General features: G+C 50.0%; 5 protein-coding genes across 5 annotated transcripts; 3 read left to right on the forward strand and 2 right to left on the reverse strand.

The window, feature by feature from the left end:
- Positions 1-66: 66 nt before the first annotated feature.
- Positions 67-1,642, reverse strand: FIESC28_05746 (uncharacterized protein; the record flags this gene model as incomplete). The annotated part of the gene is made up of 5 exons (XM_031159891.1): positions 67-785; positions 838-1,108; positions 1,162-1,272; positions 1,334-1,521; positions 1,597-1,642. 5 exons carry the CDS (start codon positions 1,640-1,642, stop codon positions 67-69), a joined length of 1,335 nt encoding a protein of 444 aa, XP_031016054.1.
- Positions 1,643-2,346: 704 nt separating this feature from the next.
- Positions 2,347-3,189, forward strand: FIESC28_05747 (uncharacterized protein; the record flags this gene model as incomplete). Its single annotated transcript, XM_031159892.1, has 1 exon — positions 2,347-3,189. One exon carries the CDS (start codon positions 2,347-2,349, stop codon positions 3,187-3,189), a length of 843 nt encoding a protein of 280 aa, XP_031016055.1.
- Positions 3,190-3,490: 301 nt separating this feature from the next.
- On the reverse strand, positions 3,491-4,772 carry FIESC28_05748 (uncharacterized protein; the record flags this gene model as incomplete). The annotated part of the gene is made up of 3 exons (XM_031159893.1): positions 3,491-3,607; positions 3,661-4,623; positions 4,674-4,772. 3 exons carry the CDS (start codon positions 4,770-4,772, stop codon positions 3,491-3,493), a joined length of 1,179 nt encoding a protein of 392 aa, XP_031016056.1.
- Positions 4,773-6,222: 1,450 nt separating this feature from the next.
- On the forward strand, positions 6,223-8,267 carry FIESC28_05749 (uncharacterized protein; the record flags this gene model as incomplete). The annotated part of the gene is made up of 2 exons (XM_031159894.1): positions 6,223-7,818; positions 7,872-8,267. The coding sequence occupies 2 exons, from the start codon at positions 6,223-6,225 to the stop codon at positions 8,265-8,267; spliced, it is 1,992 nt and encodes a 663-aa protein (XP_031016057.1).
- A 3,069-nt stretch (positions 8,268-11,336) lies between these two features.
- FIESC28_05750 (uncharacterized protein) lies at positions 11,337-14,321 on the forward strand (the record flags this gene model as incomplete). The annotated part of the gene is made up of 4 exons (XM_031159895.1): positions 11,337-11,350; positions 11,637-13,704; positions 13,756-13,855; positions 13,912-14,321. The coding sequence occupies 4 exons, from the start codon at positions 11,337-11,339 to the stop codon at positions 14,319-14,321; spliced, it is 2,592 nt and encodes an 863-aa protein (XP_031016058.1).
- Positions 14,322-17,617: the final 3,296 nt, after the last annotated feature.

The raw sequence follows: 17,617 nt of genomic DNA on the forward strand, positions 1-17,617 counted from the left end.
GCTGTATATGTTGAAATGTATTCGCTTGCCCCATTTTGTCCATTTACCTGGTCCGTCTCTGTGCTTCTACTCCATCACGGCCGAAATGATCTCCTGAGCAGGACTCACCGGTCTACTGCCTTTTCCAAAGAAACCAACATGCTGTCGGTGAGCGACGTACTCACTATCAGCATAACCAAGAATCTTCTCAATCTCCACGCTCTGCTTTCCCTTGATCCGCGCGATCTCAGCAGCGGCATAGTTGACCAAAGCTCGGCCGACTTCCTCAGGGGTACCCTCCCACATCTTACCATCTGGTCCAGGAGTGGATCGTCGCTTGACTGTCACGAGCCGCACCACTTCCTGCTGAGCAAAGTTACCCTCAACATCAACGACACCGACAGGGAGCAGGCCAGCCTTGCCAACAAGTGCCTTATAGGCTCCTGAGTCAATGTAGAGGGTGCCATGCGGATAGGGGGTGTGAAGCAGCCAGAAATGACGGTCCCGGATGGGGTTGTTGGCAGGGACGAATCGGGTATGTAGTGGTGGCCAGGGGGCACCATTGCCATTGGAGGCTGAGAGTGACAGAGCTGACGCTGACCTAGTCAAGCCTTCAGCGCGCTCATCGGGACTGGGAGGGGTGGTCCCTCGTTGTATTGATTGGAGGTACTGGACGATGTTGAGCACGTTTCCAGGGTTAGACGACCTCGTAATCACGGTGGTAACACCTGCAGAAACTCCCAGTCTGGCAGCAACAATCTTCGTACTCATGCCTCCAGTTCCAAGCGATGAGCCAGCACTCGAAACTTCAGGTAGTCAGTAGGATGAAAATATACGTGATAGAGACATGGTCCTTACCATCAGCTTGGAGAGCAGCAATATCCTCAACCACTTCAATAGGTTTGGCATCTGGGTTACTTCGAGGGTTCTTGTCGTACAGGCAGTCAACATCTGTCATCAGGAACAGCATGTCGGCATGAATCATGGCGGCAGTGATGGCAGAGAGAGTATCGTTGTCGCCAAACTTGATCTCGGAAACAGCGAGAGTGTCATTCTCGTTGACAATGGGAATGACACCCTGCTCCAGGAGTGCATGGAAGGTGTTCTGAGCATTGAAATATCTAGTCCGCTGTGATGTTTTAGTTGATAATCGCAAACGATAAATGAGAAAGAGCAGCATACGTCTGCAATATCGTTTCGAGTAAGGAGAATCTGAGCAATTGGCTGCCTGAGATGTGTAAACAGACTATCCCATAGACTCATCAATCGACATTGGCCTATCGCGGCGAGTGCCTGAGAGTTGTTGTTAGTTGAATCGTTTAATTGATTGTTTGAAAAAGAGACCAGGTCGAACCTGTAGCTGTGCGAGATGCTTAGGTCGCTTTTCTACATCCATACGCCGGAGTCCAACGCCGATAGCTCCCGATGAAACAATAACCACTCGGTGGCCATCCTTGCGGAGCTTCACAGCCGTGTCAACGATGAGAGTAAGAATTGGAAGAAGTGGCTCATGAGTCTTTTCATCGACAATTGAGCTCGTTCCTGAAAAGAAGACGGGATGTTAGTGGGGAATGAGTCAAGCTTGGTGTTGGTGTTGAGGTTGAGGGTGATGCTCACCAAGCTTGATAACGATGGTCAAGGACTTTGTCCCGTTCCCTCTCATGACTGCGAGATTTTAAGAAAAGACAAACAAGTCAGTTAAATGCCGCTTTAACAGTATGAAACAAATGCCTGTGGTAGAGACTGGCGCTTTCACATGACAATGTGTGCTCTACAGATAGACGTAGAGCGACATATATATCATATATGGACAGATTCAGCAAGACAGGCTAGGTAGGCTCTCTTTACACGGCGCAATTCAAAGAAAATGAATGAAGCAAAGAACAGAAAAATCAGGAAAATGCTTACACTGAAAGATGCCTTCACTCGTCATTTTCATACGCCCTTGTCGCTTTCTGAGTGTGGAACCGAGGATGGGATGTATAGAGCTGGGCGCAGGTTGATCCTGGGTAAACGTTGCTCGGTGGTCAAGGTGATTGGATCTGTGCCCTTTACGCCCTTGTAGAATCCCTCCCCGTATCCCCCAGACTCCGAAGTCGCAAAATAGGTTGGCAAAAGTTGTTGATTGGTCAACTTTTCCGAGTCACTGCCCGGCCCGTTTTCCGTTCTTCTGAAGGTACAGTACGGAAGTCACTTTCACCGCCTTTGACTAGAACGGACCCTGGCAGAATTTGTGTTCAAGCTGGTCTGAGACTAAGACCCTGGCAAGAAGGTCAAAAGAGATCCCGTCGTCGATAATTCACATCCCGAATCCCGCTACCGTACCAATACTCTCGCCGAAGAGTCATCGTTCACAGCCCTTCCGCCATGTCATCTGATCAAACAAATGCTCCCAGCGCCACAGCAGCCGCACCGAATCAACCATCAAGAGGAGTTCAGAATGACCCTGCAGTAACAGGTTTCTCACCAGAAGTTTCAAAATGGATGAACTATTTCAAGATGATATCGGGTCAAATGACACCTGAGGGCAAATTCCACTACCGAGAATGGGTGCACACTGTTGAGGAAGAGAAGGACATCAAACGCTGCGAAGAGTTTCGCGATTGGCTCTTCACATACTCCCCCACTGTGCGCTTCATGTCAGAAAAGATTCGCGACCTCAATGGACGAATAGACTCTTCCAACGTTTACTGCCGCCGCTGCCCCTCATATCTCAATGCTGATGGCACCGTTTTGCGACAATCGGGCGGCTTCAGCCCTGAGCATGGAATCCTGATATGCGCCAACGAAATCCAGAGCCGAAAACATCTCGAGGATACGCTAGCGCATGAGATGGTACATGCTTGGGATATGCTTCGATGGAAGAATGTGGACTTTGTGGGTAAACCAGGAGACCTCAAGCACGCCGCATGTACAGAGGTGAGTTGTGTTGATGCATGTCCAACAAAAGAAGCCCGAACACTGACTGACTGGCCTCGAAAGATCCGAGCTTCAATGCTCAGTGGTGAATGTAGATGGACTAAGGAAGCCTTCACCAGAGGCAACTGGAAATTGACACAGCAATTCCAAAATTGCGTCCGCAGGCGAGCCATCGATTCCATCGTCGGCAGAACTGCGTGCAAGGACGACCTTGAGGCAACAAAAGCCGTCAATTCAGTATGGGATTCATGCTTCGCAGATACCAGACCATTCGACGAGGTTTATAGGTAACGTGGTAGTATTCTACCTGGGAACTGTGTACGATATACGAGCAAGGCTAGAGGCGCTCTCAATGGAACATAATGACCTCTCCATCGGATACGCCAATACTATCAATGATACCCCTTTAAGATGCTGATGCAATTCTTCGATTCGTAACAATTCTGAGATGATGCCATAAAAGGAGACCCTATACGCCAACTGATGCAAACGGTCAGGTTCCGCTTTTCAATATTACAAATTAATCAATCGCCAGTAAACGCCATCCAATCCCTATCCGTTCGTCCATATTGTTGGGGTTTTCATTAAATCGTTATTGGCCCTTTTCGCGGTTAGAGGCGCGCTCGCCCTTTACGCAGTGTTTGATGATCCAAGGGTGTTGTTGGATCTGCTCAAGAGGAATTCGCTTCTCAGGGTCCAGCACAAGCAGCTTCGGTTTGTTAGCACGATCGTACAGGTATATGGTATAATGGAAAGACGTACCTTCTTAATGAGATCCGTAGCTTCAGGGCTGACCCATGTAGGGATAGACATATCAGCACGAGCGATCCTTCGTTGGGTCATTACTGGCGTATCCTCGAAAGGCGCCTCACCCACGAGGAACTCATACGTCAGGACACCCAAACTCCATAGGTCAACCTTTTCGTTGTAGAAGTTATCAGAGGTGCCGGGCTTGATCATCTCAGGGGGGAGGTAGTCAAGAGTTCCGCACATGGTCTTCCTTCGGTTGTTGGGGGCATGCACGCTCCATCCGAAATCCGAGATCTTGATTTCACCGTGGATGCCAACCAAGATGTTCTCGGGCTTGATGTCTCGGTGAATAACATGCTTTCGGTGCAGGTATCGTAAAGCTGAGGCCATTTGGGCAATGTACTGGGCAGCCTTCCACTCAGGAAATCGGCTCTCTTTTCGAAGATGCTTGTACAGCTCACCCTTGCCAGCGAATTCCAGAATCAAAAATACTCGCTTGCTATCGTGGAAATGGCCATAGAGTTGAAGGATGTTGGGATGTCTCAGATTACTCTGAATTTCGATCTCTCGACGAACCTGCTTCTCGACCCGCCCGGCCTGCAGTTCGTTCTTGTGGAGGACCTTGAGGGCACAGATGAAGCCTGTTGTTCTCTCTCGAGCAAGGTAGACTCGTCCAAACTTGCCTTTACCCAGAGGGCGGCCGATTTCGAACATGCCTAGGTGGAACTGCTTGGGGACGCTCATTTGTTCTGGTAGAGTGACTGATTTTCGATCCTCGGAAGCCTCATCTGATGTTCTTGAAGACGATGGAAGGGCTTTTCTTGTGGGAGAGGGGGGGGGAGCAGGGTTGACTTTTCGTTGAGCAGCCTGGGATGGCAGCATTACGGCGGCGTTGGCATTACTGCTTTGTGACTGAAGGGCGACCTTGAAGAGGTTGGGACGGGTTGCACCATGAGTTGATGTCGAAGAGATAGTCTACATCTATCAGCAAACAATACGACACCGCAATGTGACGGTAAACTCACCTTGCTCTTGCTGTAGAGCTTGGAGCCGTCGCCAATGGGATCGTTTTCGTCGTTGACGGACATGCGCTCAAAGCGCGCCTCAATGGTACGGGTAGCCATAATTAAGAGGATGTGTGAGATGGGCTGTTGATGTTAGTGAAAGACGGACAAAGAATTGAAGAAGGACGATGGATGGAGCCTTTTTGAACGGTTGCAGTTCTATAAGGTAGGTCGCTTAAGCTGGGGTCATCCTACCTAAACAAAGCAGTTGCTAGGCAACGGGCCGCACTAGCAATTGGCAGATCGCCTGAGACGAAGGCGGCAAAGACAGGTTTTTGGCGATCGACCCACTGAAGGTCATCACTAAATAAAGATCCTAATACATAGACTTAGTAGCTGAAAATAATGCAGGAGATTCATAAATTAGATTGGATGTAGTGAATACGGAATGTACAACCTTTCGAGTATCGGTAAGGAAGTTGTCTATGAACGTGTCCCTGCTCATCTAGTAGGCATCTGATTGGACAGATAACACCAGATCTTATACATAAGGCACTGTAGTTCTAACACTCATCTCAAGACATCAACCAAAAAACCATTGTATGGGAAAAGACACAGTCACTTGAGCCTAGCTGAAAACTGCTTTGTTGAGCGCATTGATGGCAATATTCGGAGTACATTGGTTTGTGCATTTGGTCAGTTCATCATCAAATATGATATGGGCACGACATCATGAACAAGGGTAACTTCCTCTGGTAAGGGGCTACTCAATTTGATTATCTACCTAGATAGGTAGCCAGTAGGGTGTACAGAATAGTTCGCAGACAAAACGAGCCCAAGCTCTTCCATGCAACATACTCTTAACCATACGCACCCTCCTTATGGCTGTAGTGAGACAGCTTTACTGCTACGAGTTATCCTGTCGTCTGATCCACCTGCCACCCCAGTAGCGGAGGTAAACAGAGGGGGAAAACTTCCCGATTTCAGTAGGTTGGTGGTAATAAGTGGCTATGGCGGGGATGAAAAAAACTTACCATCAGTCAGTCATATCTTCCTTGGAAAACTGCAAATCCAACGCAGAACTGCCTCTCCTTAGGGTAATCGACCTGAACCACCACCTCGAGTCATCGAATCAGCGCTCAGCAGACAGTAAAGAAACACCCAAAAGATACCCCCACCATCCACAGTCTTCCATCTCATACAGCCCAAACCTAAAGGTACCTCTAGGCAGGACCCATACCTACAGCCCAGACGTCCACTACAAGTCTTGTGCTTGTGCTGTGACTCACGCCCTCTTGCTTCACTTTTATTGTACCCCTACGAACTTTTCAAATCAGGGTGGATGAAGCCAATTCGTCTCCTCTCACTATCCCCAACGACACTGCCAGTAACAGTACCATCAAACCTCTCAGCAGCGTCGTCCTTGTCGAGGCAACTTAGTGTTTCCCGCTTTAGTTCCAGGTCCCGGTTAACGGCCTGCGCAAAACCACCCCGCACTCGCACATTTGCGACCTCACGACCCCTCAACGCCTTTAAACTGCAAAAGTCGCAGAAGCACTCCAAAGACACAATGACTTCCAGCGCGACCACCCTCAAGGGCCAGCCCCTTGACAAGGCTGTTCTCGAATCTATCCTCCGACGACGCATGTTCTATACCCCCTCCTTCGAGATCTACGGCGGTGTTGGTGGTCTGTTCGACTATGGCCCTCCCGGTTGTGCACTTCAAGCAGCTGTTGTTGAGCAATGGAGAAAACACTTCATCCTCGAGGAGGACATGCTCGAAGTTGACTGCACTGTCCTGACTCCCCACGAGGTTCTCAAGACCAGTGGTCACGTCGACAAGTTTGCCGACTGGATGTGCAAGGATCCCAAGAACGGTGAGATTCTCCGAGCTGACCATTTCGTCGAGGCCATTCTTGAGGCACGTCTGAACGGCGACAAGGAGGCCCGTGGCCAGAAGATTGAGGAGAAGGAGGAGGACCCCAAGAAGAAGAAGAAGAAGGCCAAGACTGAGGCAGTCAAGCTCGACGATGCTGTCGTCCAGGAGTACGAGGAGGTCCTTGCCAGAATCGACAACTACGGCGGCCCTGAGCTCGGCGAGCTTATCAAGAAGTACGATCTTAGAAACCCTGCCACCGGTGTTCAGCCTGCGGAGCCTGTTTCCTTCAATCTCATGTTCCAGACCTCTATCGGCCCCAGCAGCAACTACCCCGGTTACCTTCGTCCCGAGACTGCCCAGGGCCAGTTCCTGAACTTCGCCAAGCTTCTCGAGTTCAACCAGTCCCAGATGCCCTTCGCCTCTGCCTCTATCGGTAAGTCATACCGTAACGAGATCTCCCCTCGCGCCGGTCTGCTGCGAGTCCGCGAGTTCCTTATGGCCGAGATCGAGCACTTCGTCGACCCTGAGGGCGGCAAGAAGCACCACCGATTCCACGAGGTTGAGGATGTTGAGCTCGTCCTTCTCGACCGTGATACCCAACTGTCTGGCAAGACTGAAACCAGAACTGTCAAGATTGGCCAGGCTGTTAAGGAAGGTCTCGTGGATAACGAGACTCTGGGTTACTTCCTCGCCCGTATTCACCAGTTCTTGCAGAAGATTGGTATCGACATGACCAAGCTGCGTTTCCGTCAGCACATGGCCAACGAGATGGCCCACTACGCTTGTGATTGCTGGGACGCTGAGCTTTTCACCAGCTCTGGCTGGATCGAGTGTGTTGGCTGTGCCGACCGAAGTGCCTACGATTTGAGCGTGCACGCCAAGAAGACCGGTGCTCCCCTGGTTGTTCGTGAGCAGCGTGAGACTCCTCTTGTCATTGAGGAGTGGCAGATCGATATCGAGAGGAAGAAGTTCGGTCCTCAGTTCAAGAAGGATGCCAAGACTGTCGAGGCTGCTCTCCTGGCCACACCACAAGAGCAGCGAGAGAAGCTTGCCAAGGAGCTGAGCGACAACGGCAGCATCACCCTCGAGGTTGCTGGCGTTGCCGACGGCAAGGTCCAGATCAACAAGGACTCTGTTGCCATCGAGTTCCGCAAGAGAGTTGAGAACACCCGCGAGTTTGTGCCCAACGTCATTGAGCCTTCGTTCGGTATTGGCCGTATCCTCTACTCTCTGATGGAGCACAGCTTCTGGACTCGTGGTACTGAGGGTGGTGATGAGGCCCGTGGAGTAAGAAATCTTCCCTTCGATATGCTTTATGATCAAACACTAACATTCTCCAGGTCCTGTCTTTCCCTCCCACCGTGGCTCCCACCAAGGTTCTCCTTGTTCCCCTCTCTTCTAACCCTCAGTTCAAGCCTCTTCTCAAGCAGCTTTCGCAGCGTCTTCGTAGTGCTGGTATCTCTAGCCGTGTCGACGATTCGTCTGCCAGTATTGGCAAGCGATACAGCCGAAACGACGAGCTTGGTACTCCTCTTGGCATCACGATTGACTTCCAGACCGCACAGGATGGCACTGTTACTCTGCGAGACCGCGACAGCACCAACCAGGTCCGAGCTGAGCAGGAGAAGATTATTGATGCCATCAAATCACTTGTGGATGGCAGCAAGACCTGGGCCCAGGTTGAGAGCGAGCTACCCAAGTTTGAGGGTCAGGATGTTGAGGTTGCTGCACGATAAAGCAGTGAAAAGGGGGAGGATAAAATTAGCACATACGCAAAGAAAATGTAATATTAGATGCCATTCTAGCACGATTGTTTGACGAAACAATGGGCATCTACGCGGGAGTTAGGATTTGTCCGGTTGAGTCTACAGATACCAGACAATGCTTAAAAATATACGGTCTACCTACCTACTACTTAGGCAATGGAAGAGCCTCTACTTGTCGAACCGTTCTTGCTTTCTTCTTCTATACAATGGCACGTATTCGCATCAAGATTCTTCACTAATGCTTGCTTGCTTTGGCTTTTCTGTTTTTTGTTAATTACTGTATCATACCTACATTACGGTAAGCGTAGATCTCCACACGGATAGTCCACCGATTGGTCCATAGCATATTGTCTGTTCTGCCGTCTCCTGAATCTCACTCAATAGCGTGCCATTGACCCAGAGCTCGGACGTGAAACAAGGTTCTTCAAGATCTGCAGGTTTATGTAGCAAAGACGGAAAATTCGAATTGACAGGATCTCATGTTCCCACGAATGTTGATCGTGGTGACTGTCTCGAGGGCTGATAACTGGTATTCTACCGTATAGCACAAGACAGGCTTTCGCAGACGATCTGTAGACTTGACTCCCTTTAGCTGTGAGAAAGACAGAATCTGGACCTAGACATTATATTGGAGCTGGTAAGATTAGGTTGCTGTTGCCGATTCTGTTGTCGAGGTGAAGCGTTGCTTATCTCCAGTTTAACGGCCAAGTTTGACAAGGTTCTGCTATGCGAAGGGGTCTTTACTGGAGACTCTACTACAACATGTAGACTATGTACTATAGTAGGACCCCCTCTGAGGAAACGCTACGTAATGAAGCCTCTGTGTCCTGTTTCTGTTGTTTCTGTTCGGTTACTGACAGTGACAAGGGTGCACGTGAAACCTATTCAAATTCGGATGAGATTGATTCATGAGATGTCGTCTGGTATGACACGTATGGGTCTAGGCTCTTGAGTTGCGGCGGCTATTTTACGCCATTGGTAGCGGAAACCTTGTAGGGCCTCTGATGACAATCGTCATGAAGCTTAGCCACTGATAAATGTTGGGCGGTTTTGCGAAGGTGTAAGTAAAGGAGTCTACTTTCTTATAGCTACTGTGGGATAGGGTGAGAAGAATCGACCCTAAGAGAGGAAAGCCGGTCCTACTATTTTGCCTGAGGCTCTCAGTGTTCTTTGTATATGAATATGACATAAGGTAGTAGTTAGTCCAGTTGATAGCAACGCGGATACCCTAGATCGAAACACCATGATCGCTAGATATGGAATGGTGGTGCGTGGCGATGTGCTTGAAACGCAACAGATTGAGTAACCGTTTAAGGCCAAACCGCTAATGCATCACAGGAACGTAAAATATCGAAAGCATTGCAACAAAAGCGAGGACATTGTAGTGCATATATGTCATTAGGTAGTTGAGTGTATAAACGTCTTGACAGCAGGCAAGTCTTGCTCCTGCATTGGATGGAACTGGCCCTCCTGAAAACCGAAATTATCAACTGGAGACACAGCAGACAGATGGACCTTACCCTGACCGGCTGGGACCAGCAACAAACGGGCCGGGCCATGATAGACTAAACGGGAGGGCAGTGACTGGCCTGAAGGCAGCTCTTCACGGCTGGGTGCTGCTCATATGATCAGCGCAAACAACCTGAGGTGGGGGCACTATTTTGGTATGGACGCTTGGAAAGCCATTCGCAGTTGAAGCTAATATGAGTTGGACTCGTCTAGCTGTACGCTACTATCATCGCTTCGTCTCACTATTTGGTGAGTTGCCGGAGATAATAAGAATAGGGTGATGATTGCAATTCTTTCCATCGTATAATACCTAATAACTGCAGGTCTCAATAACCAAGGAAAGTCCTGTCCGTCCACTCCCGTCGGGCATGCACGTTATTAAAGGTATCCCCAGGTTGATAATGGTTGGTCAATTATCCATCCCACTCTGCCCAACGGACCAATGCAAGTAATTGAACCCCTGGGCTCTCACATAAAACAACCATCAAATAAATGCATGGGCAATTCAATCCAATCCAGGGGTCAATCTCCACTGAAGTTTTGCTGGCATTCTACCTGAAAATACGGATATCCATTTGCATTGTTTCCAATCCAGGATCGGAGCTATGGGAGCCCAACTAGGCTACCTACAGCATTAGCCACAGGCCAGCCACTGACCATAGGTTGCCGCCCAGCTCTTGTCTATACCCAAGCTACAGCGCATCGCTGCGGGCAGGCGCAAGCCCGACTGCCACTGGAACTTCCCCGCCCCTCCTGGTCTGACACTTTTGCGGCGGGAGAATACCTCAGCGCTGGGGAACTAGGGGTCATTATTGCTCCTTCTCCACCTTTCTGCTCCTCCTTCTCCTTCGCATTCTCTGACCCAAACTTGGAAGGCCAGCCGCACCCTGAACCTGCCCTTTCCATTCTTATTCAGTGTCTAGCTATTGCAGATACTTGCTTCTTCCTCCTTCAACAACCAGCGTTTATAGCCTTGGTTCTACGGATTCCGGCTTACTATCACGAGCTGCAAGTAGAGTTGCACGCACGTTTCGTCGCCGCCCTTACTAAGGAGCCTTCTTTGTGCTGCAGCTACAGGCGCCATCCGTCATCCCAGCGCCAACGCCAGCACCAGCGCCAGTACCTCCACTCCAAATCTCACCCCCGTGCTTGGTTGTAACTGGGAAGCTATATACCTACCTACATACCTCGCCCTTTCTGATTCTGACCGCTGCTCCAACCCGATTTCTGAATACATGATTTCTTTCTTCGGTCGCTGAGAAGGCCTTGTTTTGCGCCCAGGATCAGTTTTTCTTTGATCTTTGTACGAGTGTCCTTCAACATCATCCACAGCAGACCGCCCAAAGTCCTTGCAGAGTGCTCCTGAGTCGGTCGCCTCTCAGAACAGCCCACCGCTCGCCGTCAAATCGGAAAGCCAGCAATCGTACGGCCCGCCATTAACAGCTTGCACATTCTTCTTGCAGACGGGCTTATCTTTTCTAGTCACCATCAAATAATACTTGCTGCTTCCTGCAGTCAACGTAATTCAAGATGGCTCAAAACAGGTGCGTTACTTCTCCTATCCTTGCGAATGAGGCATTGTTTCGGCACCATGGCGGGGTGAAGAAGACGACCCTTCCTCTATTCTGGCGATGCTCGCATGTACTTTCCGGTATCAGGAGGCGGCCATCCGACAGATTAGAAGAATCTCGTCGTCGCTTCTCTATGTTTTGGGACTACCCATGCCTAAGGGCCACCGGCAGGTCTCCTGAAAAGAGTTGATCGGTGCCAACAGCTCACAACAAGGCTCAAACCATCGCGTTGACTGGATAGATAACTAACATCATGCAGTATGTACAACTCAGGGCAGTTCATGAACCCAGGCCCTGCGCCTCGGCCTCCCACAGATCGACCGCGGTTGAACCTAACGCCCAATGCCAACCTTCCAGGAAGCATGGCCAATATGGCTATTTCCCCCATTCGTAGTACTGCAACCTCGACGTACACCGGTTCCACCATTTCCCTTCCGATCGCCCGTCAACAGTCCAACAACACCGATGGTCTAGGCGGAGTAGCCGTTAAGAAGGAGGGTTGGGCGTCAGTTAAGGAGAGCAAAAACTTCATTCAACCCTGGAAGCAAAAATACCTAATCCTCCGCAAAGAGTCGCTCGATTTTCACAAGACCGAAGGCGGCAAAGTCTCTTATACCCTTTACCTTAGGGATGTAGTTAACGTCGGACGAGTCGAAGCCGCCGGTACCATCTTCGAAATCAAGCGCAAACCAGATGGTTCGTCTAACAGCCCGGGCGACGACGACGGTCAGACCAAGACCCTCCAGATCAAGGTAAAGAGTGACGATGACTTGTACGAATGGATTGACTTCATCTATGGCGCTTGTCCAGGTATGGGCGGTGTCAGCAATCCTACTAACTTTTCCCACGCTGTACATGTTGGTTTCGATCCCAAGACTGGAGAATTTGTCGGTTTACCGCCAGAGTGGTCGAAGCTCCTTAACTCGTCAGCAATTACCAAGGAAGACTATGAGCGCAACCCCCAGGCTGTCTTCGAGGTCCTGGACTTCTACACTGATCTCGCCAAACGAGCTGAAAACCCCAACCAGTACCCCAGTTTGACACCAACTCCTCCGACTCAGAACCAAGGCAACAAACAGCTTGGGTATGGCAGCGGCAATTCTGTGGCACCTCCTCGACCTGCGCCCCCAGCTCCTTCCCAGCGCCCAGGTTACAATCCTTCTCCTGTCCAACCCAATCCCAATGCTCCGCGCCGCCCCGCCCGACCTGATGAGCGCCCTGCCCAGCAGGACCAGCAGCAACAATACCAGCAGCGCCAGCAAATGCAGCAAATGGCGCCCAACTACATGTCTCAAGATGCTTTGAGAGAAGAGCAGCGCAAGAAGCAGTTGGAGGCCCAGAGACAGCGAGAGCGAGAGATCGAGGAGCAGAACCGACGTGATCTGGAGGCGTACAATGCTTCTCTTCCTAAGACCAAGGTTCCCCTTGCTCAGCAGGAGATTGGCGGTGGTTACAGCTCGTCTTCTCAGTCCGACCGCTTCAACCCCTCGCGAGCAGCCCCTCCCGCGCCAAAGCCTTCACAACAGCAAAGCAACCTACGGGCACAGCGTCCTGCTCCTTCACCCCCCAACGTAACATCCCAGCGACCACCTTTGTCCTCTCAACCTAGTTCCAGCTCTCTGAGAGACCCTACACAGGCACAGCGAACCCCCAGAGCCGACAATGGCGCTACTAGTCATGCAAATGCACCTCGTTACGCCAATGGAAACCAGTCGCCGCAGACCCGACAGCCCCAGCAACAGGCCCAGGCTTCGCGACTGCCAGCTCCTGTAAAGCCACTTAATGTTGCACCAAAGCCTAGTCAGCCACAGCAGCAAGCAGACGGCGTTAAGGCCGCCGAGGCTGCTCTCACTGCTAAGCCTTCACCCTCAGAGCGCAAGCAGGACGTTAGGATGTCCACTATGTCCGAGAGTGAGGTTATGGCCAAGCTTAAGGAAGCTGTCTCTAAGGACGACCCCAACATTTCCTACTCTAAGCAGAAGAAGATTGGCCAGGGTGCATCTGGATCCGTCTACGTCGCCAAGATTAAGGAGACAGCTCAGGGCATTGCCCGCGATATTCTGCGTGCCCAGGGCCCCCGAGCCCAGGTTGCCATCAAACAAATGGATCTCGCACATCAACCTAGGAAGGAACTTATTGTGAATGAGATCATGGTTATGAAGGACAGCCGGCACCGCAACATTGTCAACTTCCTCGATGCATTCTTGCGCAACAACAACGCGGAGCTATGGGTTGTTATGGAGTTTATGGAGGGTGGTGCTCTCACTGATGTGATTGACAACAACCCTTCAATCTCGGAAGAGCAGATTTCAACTATCTGTCACGAGGTAGGTCTAGTACCACCGCTCACATATGATGGAAGCTAATCTTCTTTTCAGACTTGCCAAGGATTGCAGCACTTGCATTCGCAAAACATTATTCACCGTGATATTAAGAGTGACAACGTTCTACTGGACGCTCGCGGAAACGTCAAAATTAGTAAGTCAATCAACTTGAATGAATGCTATCCTGTATCTGATTCTAACCATCTGCAGCTGATTTTGGCTTCTGCGCGAAGCTCACAGAGACAAAGTCCAAGCGAGCCACCATGGTGGGAACCCCCTATTGGATGGCCCCCGAGGTTGTCAAGCAGAAGGAATACGGCCCCAAGGTCGATATCTGGTCTTTGGGTATCATGGCTATTGAAATGATAGAGTCTGAGCCTCCATACCTCAACGAGGAGCCTCTCAAGGCTCTTTACCTCATCGCGACTAATGGAACGCCTCGACTCAAGAAGCCCGAGAAGCTCAGCAAAGAACTCAAGGCGTTCTTGTCCGTCTGCCTGTGCGTCGACGTCAAGAGTCGCGCCTCAGCCGATGAACTGTTGGCTCATGATTTCTTGCGTCACGGTTGCCCACTTAACAGTCTGGCCGATCTGCTGGCATTCAAGAAGCATGCCAAATAAAGAGAGAAGCATGGATGAATATTTGAGGAGCAGGCGCTCATGTTGCAGTTTGGCATTTTGAATGAGGTTTGAAAGCAAGGTGGCACATATATCCCTCTCATGAAGTTTTCCCCTCTTGGCGTTTACGGGCGAAAGATCTTTGGCACCTCTCGCACTTGGCAGAGATGTTGTTCTACGTTTGGTAACTCTTGACCTATTTGGCGGCGGCAACTGGCCCAAGAAATGTCATTACGCGGTACCGATGATGATGAAATGCCATGAAAGGTCGGACAAATACCCAGTGTACTAGGAGTCGGGTGATAGATGTTGCAGACTCTTTGACACTTTTGAGCAGGCTGGGCGGGACAACATAGTCCGGGTATAGAGCAATAGTGACATTTTGAGCGCATTTGGGAACGATCTGTCGCAGGAGGGTCACTCTGAAAGAGCGTAATAAAAGACAACCAATATAAGAAAATAAGAATCGGGGCGCCTGAAAGGTAACCTGGATTTCTGTTGCAACATGAAATACTAGCAAGAGCGGAATCCATGGTGCTTGTACTTGCAATGCTTTTTGAGCATATAAGTTAGTGTTGAAACCACGATACCAGGAATAGAACATGGACACTGCTGGGCCTGGCCATAAGCCGGGGTTTGCGGGCCGCTATCTGAAACAGGGCCAAGCGAGGAAAAACGAAAGCCGAAATCCATTGGAGGATGTCGTCAAAACTCGGCTGAGCGGTCAATTGATGAAGGGGGAGGGGAGGGGAGAGAGTAAGAGCTGCGTTTCGAGATGCTCATGACAACCCCTGAGCTATCAACCGAGATGCTCATGCGGGTGCATGGGCCTGGGCATCCATGATATGTACGGGTAGGGGGCATGAGAGTCAGGGAAGAATAGGGCTTGTTTCATCGGGAGACTAACAGATCCTCCATCGAGGAATTACGGGTTGTGATTGGTTCTGCTGTCGAGAAGGGGCTCGAAAGAGGTGCAGAGTGTCATCAGTATAACCAATGAGAGTTGGCATTTGTAGAAGCATGAAAGTGAAAGAGAATTGACTTGAGGTCATCAAGAAGGGGGTTATAGGGGGAATGAATGTGAGGATGGATGTGAAGGATAACGTTGAAGAAGCAAGGCTGTATAGGACGATAGTTTCCCACGAATTAGATTTCAGCTTTGCCCGTTGCTCTGTCACGGAGCGTTTCGTTTTAACGGCTCCTAATCGAGTCTTGATGCCGAGTTGGTTTACTGGGAACTCTTGGAGTATAAGCAACCGATGGCTAGCAATACATTTCGGTTTGGTGAATTGTCATCTGTAGCTGTAGCTAGCCTCTAAGTACAGTACAAATTACGGCACCACCAAAGAGAGGCATGACCTGGCGGATGGTAGGTAGATAGCTTGGCAACCCCTTGAACCCCCTGGATATCAAATCCAGACGATGAACAACCATTTTTGAAAGTCCTTTAGAAATCAAAGGCAGTTGGACATCCGCGGAACTTAATTGGTATTCGTGTTTGACAGAGTTTCCGATACACGATACCACAACGTTCTCGGGTACGTGCCGACTTGATGATGCCCGTTTAAACATGGAGTTTGTAATGGGGGCATGTGGAGAAAAAGGCATGCACTGCACACACACACTCTCACACACACAAACGGAACAAAGTAATAGAAGCCAGGAATAGATACAGTACAGCTCGCAGTAGGTGGGATGGAGAAAGGGAAGATTAATAAGTCCTCGGCCAACCGTCCCCCTGGGCGCTTTCAACAAACATTAATTCTGTACTGGTAAAGGACTCAAGAAAAACGGTTATCCATTTATAGACATCTCGAAAAGTGGCTACCTACTGTGGGGGATGGACCTTGGCAAGAATCTACACGGCTCGTATTATTCTACAGAACAATGGATGACAGATTGCCAATGATTCGTGCATTGTTGAGCCGGGTAAAAGGCTTCGCAACTCAAAGGTAGCCGATCAAGATGAGGGAACTTTATTTGATGCTTAATAAGATTCAAGTTTGAGCCCGTTTCGCAATTGTTAAGTAAGGTATGTACTAAGTTAGAAAAGTGAGTGTATCTTGAACTACACATTGCCGGGCTACTAAATAATGGCTTGATTCAGGGAGCACTCAGTATCACAACCGGAACTGCTCAATAGTAGAACCATTGAGTTGCCCAGTCGACATGTATCCAAATCTCAATACGAAATCGGCCCAGATGCAGCAAAATAAATGCGGTTGTTCCGTGACGAATATGGACGCGTAACTACTAATCCAATACTGTACTGTACAGCCCTGATAGGAATGCGCACAGCCTGAATTTAGGTATCTTAGGTGTCTGGGTTCGCTTCCATCTTTCAAAGAGTCCACTAAAATTATTTGTTGCTTTTGTGAGAAGAAGGACCTCCTGCACTGTACAGTAGGTATGGAAAGACAGGTGGACGGGAGGCTGACCAGCGACCACTAGTAATTGCCTATTGAGTGACGAATATGGCATGGGGGCTTTCTCGGCTCTCCCACTCCATCGTTCCTGCCCAGTAGAAACAAACTGTCACGGAGGTCCGGGTTCAGGTACGGGCAGGAACAGGGCACACCTAAGAGCAGCCCAGGTTACAGTAGTAGCCCGCCCAGCCCAGCCCGGTCAGGGCACCTCGATGCCTTGTCCGTCCCTTGGAGGTACTGTACATTCATACTACCAACTGAACCTATGGATAGCTGTCCTCCACCTACTGCCAGCCAGTGCCTACTAACCCAGGTTCCATATTAGCCCGTCTTCCAAGGCCCTTCTTTCAAGTTCTCCTCTTCGCACATCGCACATCTCGACTCCTCCTCCTCCTCCCTCACCCCCCGTTTCGTGCCCCATTCCCCATAATCGCGCGCCTCGCTCGTCTACTTCTCCAGGCCCAGTCGAAAAATCTTCCTTTTTTTGTACTTCTTCAATGAGGCCTGTATATTGATCGTATCTTTGTTTGTGCCCTCTTCCCCTCCCCCCTCGACATAGTCCCCTTTACATTCCCTGTTCTTTTTTGCGCCCTCTCTCAAGCCGCAGGCTCGGATGACGCTCAACGACCACAACTGTCAAAAAGTCCACGTCAATTGCATCTTCGCTTGAGCAATAATTGCTTCGCCCCAGTCGTTGCGGCCTCTCCAGTTCTTTAGAATCACGACCTGTTCTCGGCTCAGGCAGGCCTTGTCCTTCCCATTCGCACGAGCATCCTTTGTAATACCGGCGGTTCCTGGATTTCTTCTTGTTCGCATCGCGCTCCTTAAATCCAGCCTCCCCGTTTCTCTCGAATACGCTCGAATTATTGCCAT

This window comes from Fusarium coffeatum (genome assembly GCF_003316985.1).
Source record: "Fusarium coffeatum strain FIESC_28 chromosome Unknown BRIP53273_contig_123, whole genome shotgun sequence".
In the NCBI taxonomy this organism is placed as follows: Eukaryota; Fungi; Ascomycota; class Sordariomycetes; order Hypocreales; family Nectriaceae; genus Fusarium; species Fusarium coffeatum.